The 8,550-nt window shown below is 45.8% G+C and overlaps 1 protein-coding gene across 1 annotated transcript; it reads left to right on the top strand.

Annotated features, from left to right (window-relative positions):
• The first annotated feature begins 291 nt into the window (after positions 1 to 291).
• LOC129865919 (L-rhamnose-binding lectin CSL1) lies at positions 292 to 7,851 on the top strand. The gene is made up of 13 exons (XM_055939002.1): positions 292 to 488; positions 660 to 683; positions 800 to 862; positions 1,428 to 1,539; positions 2,748 to 2,863; positions 3,222 to 3,269; positions 3,358 to 3,493; positions 4,810 to 4,919; positions 6,291 to 6,335; positions 6,456 to 6,585; positions 6,726 to 6,832; positions 7,480 to 7,538; positions 7,645 to 7,851. Exons 1-12 carry the CDS (start codon positions 458 to 460, stop codon positions 7,491 to 7,493), a joined length of 936 nt encoding a protein of 311 aa, XP_055794977.1. The 5' UTR covers positions 292 to 457; the 3' UTR covers positions 7,494 to 7,538; positions 7,645 to 7,851.
• Positions 7,852 to 8,550: the final 699 nt, after the last annotated feature.

Raw genomic sequence — 8,550 nt, 5'->3', positions numbered from 1 at the left:
GGCTGGGCTGATGGGAGGGTGGAGATTATATTAATGCCTGGCTGGGCTGATGGGACAGTGTAGATTATATTTATGCCTGGCTGGGCTGATGGGACAGTGAATTCACAGTGATTCCTCAGATCGAACAGTAAATAGACATTTCGATTTTGTTACATCCGTGGGTAGTTGTGAAATCGATAACGTCTGACATACTCTTTCAACCAATCGCCATCCAGAATTAGGTCCCGCCCGTTTTATAATCATTTGTACTTTCCTTCATCCTCACGCTATATTGACTGAAGGTCTGTGTGTTTATGTGTGTTTGGGGGATTGGTCAACAGAGTAAAGAGGGAATATGTTCCAGTAATAGCTCATGCGTTCAACTGTTATTCGTATCTCACTACGTGGGCAAAGCCATTCAATACAGTCAGACACTCAGAAGCTGTCTCTCCTATAGAGCCCTGATAAAGTAGACAGAATGCTCCTTGGACAATCCATTTTGATCACCGGTAAGTCTCTACTCTTCTAATTTCTCTTTGTTTTTTTCATCTTTTTCCTCTCTTCTCCTCTCAACCTCTAACGTGCTCCAGGGGCGCTGCTCCTCCTATGTGTGTATGTCGTTTTTTTATCAGCAAAAGGACACATTTATAAGGAGTATATTCTCTTGTCTGTTCTTCCAGCGCTGCAGGCCATGCTCTTTCTGGGTAAGTCGAATCATCTTACAGTGATTACGGATGGTATGTGTAGCTCGAGGCTGAAAACACTCATCGAGGTGACAGAGAATAAAAGGTGATTTATTATTTATTTTTTCCTGTTCCAGGTTATGGAATGTCAGAGATTCAACACAGGTTCCTGACGTGTGGTGATCCCAGCCTCCTGTGTGGTAAAGTAACTCCAGTGTGGTAAAGTAACTCCAGTGTGGTAAAGTAACTCCAGTGTCGTAAAGTAACTCCAGTGTGGTAAAGTAACTCCAGTGCGGTAAAGTAACTCCAGTGTGGTAAAGTAACTCCAGTGCGGTAAAGTAACTCCAGTGCGGTAAAGTAACTCCAGTGCGGTAAAGTAACTCCAGTGTGGTAAAGTAACTCCAGTGTGGTAAAGTAACTCTAGTGTGGTAAAGTAACTCCAGTGCGGTAAAGTAACTCCAGTGCGGTAAAGTAACTCCAGTTTTCCATCAGAACCTTCAGCTCCTAGTATATCTACAACTGTGCACTGAGTTTCTTTTACAGGGCAGTTTCCCGGACACAAAAGTCCTGGACTAAAAAGCACTTTGAATGGAGATTCTGTTCATTTTAGTTGAGGAAACTGGCCTCATATGGTTTAGCAAGTGTTAAACCCACTATGTGTGTGTCTGTGTGTGTGTGTGTGTGTGTGTGTGTGTGTGTGTGTGTGTGTGTGTGTGTGTGTGTGTGTGTGTGTGTGTGTGTGTGTGTGTGTGTGTGTGTGTGTAGATGACGGTGTGATCATAGTGTATGGGGTCAAATTCAGCACTATTGAGAAGTCATCAAACGAGAGCCCTAAAGCCTGCTCCGATACAGAGGCCTTCAACGGTGTGTCTAAGAGGTATGTACACACACGCATGCACACACACACACACGGAAAGTACACGGAAAGTACACAACTTAAGTCAATAGCAAGCTCACTGAGTCTCTAATAACAAGCTCACTGAGTCTCTAATGTTTGCAATGTTCTGCTTACAACATCGTTTATTTCCCAACTTCAGTGTCCTGTTGGCATGTTTCCAGCAATTTGACAGTAATCGGGCCGTATCCACAAAGCGTCTCAGAGTAGAAAATGTGTCGTAAGTGCTGAGAATAGATACAATTTCCTCCTACTCTTATGGGTAGAAATAAAAGCTATGCTTGAAACCTCTTTAGTCAAAAGAGTCCTACGTAGTTGACAGATACTGAGGAGACATCATGAGCTGTCCTAACCAGTTCAGAGTTACCAGCAGGTGTGTTGATATAGAAAAGTAGCCAGTAGCTCATAGAGAGGCAATTGCTTTGGAGATATTAAAATAATGTTTGGATACTCTCAGACCATGAGAAACAAAATTCTCTGGTCTTTTGAAACCTACATTGAACTCTTTGGCCTGAATGCCGAGTGTCATGTCTGGTGGAAACCTGGCACCATCCCTACGGTGAAGCATGGTGGTGGCAGCATCATGCTGTGGGGATGTTTTTCAGAGGCAGGCACTGAGAGACTAGTCATGATCGAGGGAAAGATGAACGTAGCAAAGTACAGAGAGATCCTTGATGAAAAACTGCTCCAGAGCACTCAGGACCTCAGACTGGGGCGAAGGTTCACCTTCCAACAGGACAACGACTCTAAGCACCAAGCCAAGACAATGCAGGAGTGGCTTTGGGACAAGTCTCTGAATGCCCTTGGGTGGCCCAGCAAGAGCCTGGACTTGAACCCCATCGAACATCTCTGCAGAGACCTGAAAATAGCTGTGCAGCGAAACTCCCCATCCAACCTGACAGAGCTTGAGAGGATCTGCAGGGAAGAATGGGAGAAACTCCCCAAATACAGATGTGCCAAGCTTGTAGCGTCATACCCAAGAATACGAGGCTGTAATCACTGCCAAAGGTGCTTCAACAAAGTACTAAGTAAATGGTGTGAATACTTATGTAAATGTGATATTTCACATTTTATAAACTGACAGCACAGAGAGGGGAAATGGAGAGAAATAACATCATGTTTTTTAAAAACCTAAGTAAGGACAGTGTCCGTGGTGTTTTAGGTGTGTGACATTACTACTAATCATTCAGGTGTGATGGAAATGGGAAGTGTGATGTGGCAACCTCCGGCAGTGTGTGTGACCTCTGTAACTCCGCATACCAGACTAATATCTTCCTGGACGTTACCTATGGCTGCCTGGAGAGCAGTGAGTAACCTACACACACACACACACACACACACACAAACACACACACACACACACACACACACACACACACACACACACACACACACACACACACACACACACACACACACACACACACACACACACACACACACACACACAGACAGACAGACAGACAGACAGACAGACAGACAGACAGACAGACAGACAGACAGACAGACAGACAGACAGACAGACAGACAGACAGACAGACAGACAGACAGACAGACAGACAGACATGCTCACACCCACACACACGCAGAAAAATGCTGAATCCTTTTCTCTATATGATGTATGTGTGATGTGTTTGTATCAATCAGATTTTTGTCGTCCACAGAGAAGGTGACTACCTGTGAGGGTGCCGGTGTGGTGCATTTGGAGTGTGGTAAGGAACAACACACTGTGTGTCAATCGGTTACTTAGTTGAGTTGACTCGTGAGTCTCTCATGCTCCCTCTTCTCTCTCTCTCATAGGAGACGGGGTGGTCTTTCTCCAGAAAGCACTGTATGGACGGACAGACAGCCAGACCTGCAGTCAGGGACGACCTCAGAGTCAGCTGACTAACACAAAGTGTTCCCAGGAAGGAACTCTGGCACTCTGGTCACAGAGGTACACACACACACACGCACACGCACGCACGCGCACCCCCCCCCCCCCCCCTCCACCCCCCCTTATAGTGTGCAGAGCCAAGTCAAATCTAGGGAGATCCCTCCAGATCTAAGTCAAATCCAAGGAGATCCCTCTAGATCCAAGTCAAATCCAGGGAGATCCCTCTAGATCCAAGTCAAATCCAGGGAGATCCCTCCAGATCTAAGTCAAATCCAGGTAGATCCCTCTAGATCCAAGTCAAATCCAGGGAGATCCCTCCAGATCTAAGTCAAATCCAGGTAGATCCCTCTAGATCCAAGTCAAATCCAGGGAGATCCCTCTAGATCCAAGTCAAATCCAGGAAGATCCCTCCGGATCCAAGTCAATTCTAGGGAGATCCCTCTAGATCACAGGTGTCAAACTCATTCCACGGGGGGCCGAGTGTCTGCGGGTTTTCGCTCCTCCCTTGTACTTGATTGATGAATTAACATCACTAATTAGTTAGGAACTCCCCACACCTGGTTGTCTAGGGCTTTATTGAAAGGAAAAACCAAAAACCTGCAGACACTAGGCCCTCCGTGGAATGAGTTTGACACCCCTGCTCTAGATCTACGTCAAATCCAGGGAGATCCCTCCAGATCCAAGTCAAATCCAGGGAGATCCCTCCAGATCCAAGTCAAATCTAGGGAGATCCCTCCAGATTCAAGCTAAATCCAGGTAGATCCCTCCAGATTCAAGTTAAATCCAGGTAGATCCCTCCAGATTCAATTTGGAATTTGACATTTTTGAACGTCCTCAGGAGGTCAGGAGGCTCCGTCAAATCCGTCCACTAGGGTGCGAACAAAACAAGTACCTGGAGCTAGATCCCAGGTCTATATGACAGACTGCTGCTGTTCAGACCACAGCACCATCCATCCTCATTTAGTTATCAAGTCTTAATACATCGCAAAACTTAACAGTGTAGTCATTTTTCTGTTTTTTAACCTTAATGTAACCAATCAGAAAGAATGCCTGAAGTTAATCTTCTTGTTTATGTCTCTAAACCCTGATATACCTAAACCCTTAACTTAGGCCACATCGCCACTAGGGGCAACGCTATTACCATTAAGTAGGCTTCCATTTAAAGCAACTTCAAAATTTGACGTTTGGAGAAATGTGGACAAACGTCTAATTTTGCAGTGAGACTGTGAGAGCTTGTTGACCAAATCAGCATCAAGTACAGGGGCTCAGAGGCCAACCACTCAGACAAGCTCCAGATATCCGTTTTTACAGGTTATGTTGGAGTTATGTTGTGGCTTTGTTATGGTTCTACTGTTATTGCTCTGTGGTTGTACCAGGTGTGACGGGAAGCAGATGTGTGAAGTGAACATGAGAGTGAATCAAATCTCAGACCCTTGTTTTGGAACCTACAAATACCTGGACGTCACCTACATCTGCCTGCCTGCTAGTCAGTATTCTCCCTCTGGCGCTCTCCCTCTCCTGTCCAATGGGCTTGTCGTTCACTTGATACCCCACACAGGTTGTTGTCCACTGCCATTCCACTTCTGACACCTGTAATGTACTTGAACAATGGACAACAACCTGTGTGTGGTGTCAAGTTAACAACTAGTCAATTGAAATGTGCTTGTGCATGAAACAAAGTAGTCAAGACTTTTTCATGAATGGAGCACCACACTGTGTTGTCACAATCTCTCCTTCCCTCCCACCTCTCTTTGATTACTCCTCCCACCTCTCTTTGATTACTCCTCCCATCTCTCTTTGATTACTCCTCCCACTTCTCTTTGATTACTCCTCCCACCTCTCTTTGATTACTCCTCCCACCTCTCTTTGATTACTCCTCCCACCTCTCTTTGATTACTCCTCCCACCTCTCTTTGATTACTCCTCCCACCTCTCTTTGATTACTCCTCCCACTTCTCTTTGAATACTCCTCCCACCTCTCTTTGATTACTCCTCCCACCTCTCTTTGATTACTCCTCCCAACTCTCTTTGATTACTCCTCCCAACTCTCTTTGATTACTCCTCCCACCTCTCTTTGATTACTCCTCCCAACTCTCTTTGATTACTCCTCCCACCTCTCTTTGATTGCTCCTCCCACCTCTCTTTGATTGCTCCTCCCACCTCTCTTTGATTACTCCTCCCACCTCTCTTAGATTACTCCTCCCACCTCTCTTAGATTACTCCTCCCACCTCTCTTTGATTACTCCTCCCACCTCTCTTTGATTACTCCTCCCACCTCTCTTTGATTACTCCTCCCACCTCTCTTTGATTACTCCTCCCACCTCTCTTAGATTACTCCTCCCACCTCTCTTTGATTACTCTTCCCACCTCTCTTTGATTACTCATTTGTCTCAGCAACAGGGCTGATGTTGTGTCTTAGCAGCAGGGCTGATGTTGTGTCTTAGCATCAGGGCTGATGTTGTGTCTTAGCAGCAGGGCTGATGTTGTGTCTTAGCAGCAGGGCTGATGTTCTGTCTCAGCAGCAGGGCTGATGTTGTGTCTCAGCAGCAGGGCTGATGTTGTGTCTCAGCAACAGGGCTGATGTTGTGTCTCAGCAGCAGGGCTGATGTTCTGTCTCAGCAGCAGGGCTGATGTTGTGTTTTAGCAGCAGGGCTGATGTTCTGTCTCAGCAGCAGGGCTGATGTTGTGTCTCAGCAGCAGGGCTGATGTTGTGTCTCAGCAGCAGGGCTGATGTTGTGTCTCAGCAGCAGGGCTGATGTTCTGTCTCAGCAGCAGGGCTGATGTTGTGTCTTAGCATCAGGGGTGATGTTGTGTCTTAGCAGCAGGGCTGATGTTTTGTGTGTGCATTGTGTTTTCAGAGACCAGTATCACCTGCGAAGGCTCAACCAGCTCCCTGGACTGTGGTGAGCACACGATGACACCCACAAACACCCTCACCTAACACCCCCCTCAGCCCTCCCCCTGTGTAGGTATGGGTGCAATTCAATTATCGTGTGTGTGTGTGTGTGTGTGTGTGTGTGTAGGTAAGGGTGTGATAAAAGTGTTTCATGCTAACTACGGCCGTAGAGACGGCTCTACCTGTTCTGCTGGACGCCACGAGCTCAGCAACCAGAACTGTCTGCAACCCAAAACCCTGGACGTTGTCAAACAATGGTACACTCTCCCTCTCTATCCATCTCCCCATCTCTCCTCTCTGGTTTGGGGATGTCAGTGGTGTTGAAAAGTGGTATACAAATATCCCCCCTGTGTGTGCATGTGTGTTACAACTGTGTTATAAATGTGTAACTCTGCAGGTGTGAGGGAAAGAGTCAATGCACTGTGGGGCTTGATCCGGTCTTCGGGGACCCCTGCTACGGAACGTACAAATACCTGGAGGTTTCCTACACCTGTCTGGGAGGCTGTAAGTACAAAACAGCTATCAGCTAAGTGCAGAATAAGGAGAAGAGAGGAGGGAAGGGGGGGGGGGATGAGTAAGGGGATTAGATGAGGAGAGGAAAGAGAAGAGGAGAGGATGGAGAGGAGAGGAGGGGAGGAGATAAGGAGGGGAAGGTGAGGAAAGAGAGGAAACCAGGAGAGGAAGAGGAGAAGATGAGGAGTGGAAGAAGATGAGATGAGGAAGGAGATGAGGAGAAGAGAGGAGGGGAAGGTAAAGAGAGGAGACCAGGAGAGGAAGAAGAGGAGATGAGGAGAGGGAGATGAAACAAGAATTCGAAGGAGATGAGATGAGGAAACAAGAATAGGAAGGAGAGGAGAGAAGGAGAGAAGATGAGTAAATGAGGAAGCTACTGTAGACTATTGAGATGGTAGAGAGGAGAGTAAGTTACTGTACTGTTAACATGATACAGAGGAGGAGATGAAGGAGAAGAGGATGGAGGAGAGGAAGAAGAGGATAGGGGAGATGAAAGAGAGGAGGCGTGGAGAGGAGGAAGGCTTTGTAAACGATTGAAATGTAGGAGAGGTGATGAAGCCACTGTAGACTATGGAGATAATAGAGAGGAAGACACTGTAGACTATGGAGACACACCCTCTGACTGTAACCTACCTCAGCCCCTACAGTGTAATGATGGCCTGGCTCGGCTGCTGCCACTTCCTGTCCTCCTCCATCGGTGAGTCCTGTCTCCTCTACTGCTGGTCTACATATGAACCCACATTAAGTGATGTGATAAACACATGACTGAATCTTTTTATTTGTGTTTTTCTTTCATTCAACAGAAGAACTCCGACTGGATGCCCTTTTTACTCTGGATTTACTCCATAATCAAACACGATGAATCACCGATGAATCAACTAAGCAACCAATCAATAAGTCAATGTGCAAACTAGTGACTGTATGTTGTTGTGTAGCCAGCTCATGTTCAGACCAGTGTTTTTAGAGAACACAACCCTACCTATGTTACAATTAAAATTAAATTAATGTGAGGCAGCTGAGAAATTGACTTTTTCTTCTGAAACAGAGAACGTTTTCCTTAACGTTTTATCATGTTAGTAGTGCCTGACTCTAGCCTGGAAGACTATTTACATTAAATGGTTAAATGGACACTTTGCATTGGTATTACACACTTCAATACTCTGGAAGTGATTTTGAAATTTTCCGCATTGACTGACCTTCTTAAAACTTCTTAGTGATAGGTGTTCCGCTACCGTTCAGTTGGCGCCATCGATTTGAGTAATCTACTCGTTCAACATGCAGAGAAAGGACTCCGAAAATCTATCCCTAAACTTTCTTTCAACAAGTCAAAATATGTTTCAATTTACTCCTCAGCTACCCTAAAATGTAATCAAACTGTAATATTTCTCACGGAAGAAGTATGTTCAATAGGAAACTGATTTTAGCAGGTGCGTGCTCTCTTCATGGTGCGATTTCTTATTCGTTTTTGAAGTTACAAGCCTTGAAACCATGAAACATTGACAGCTGACACACTGTGGAAGCCATAGGAATTACATCCAGGGAGCTAATTGTGGATATGAGGGCCTTAGGGCCTAGCCCTAAGAATTAAAGGAATGATGGACTGTCATTTCTCTTTGCTTATTTGAGCATAATATGGACTTGGTCTTTTACCAAATAGGGCTATCTTCTGTATACCACCTCTACCTTGTCACAACACAACGTATTGGCTC

The sequence above is a fragment of the Salvelinus fontinalis genome, chromosome 11 (assembly GCF_029448725.1).
Source record: "Salvelinus fontinalis isolate EN_2023a chromosome 11, ASM2944872v1, whole genome shotgun sequence".
In the NCBI taxonomy this organism is placed as follows: domain Eukaryota; kingdom Metazoa; phylum Chordata; class Actinopteri; order Salmoniformes; family Salmonidae; genus Salvelinus; species Salvelinus fontinalis.
The sequence above is the reverse complement of the archived record's forward strand: the minus strand, read 5'-3'. Positions and strand labels throughout refer to the sequence as shown.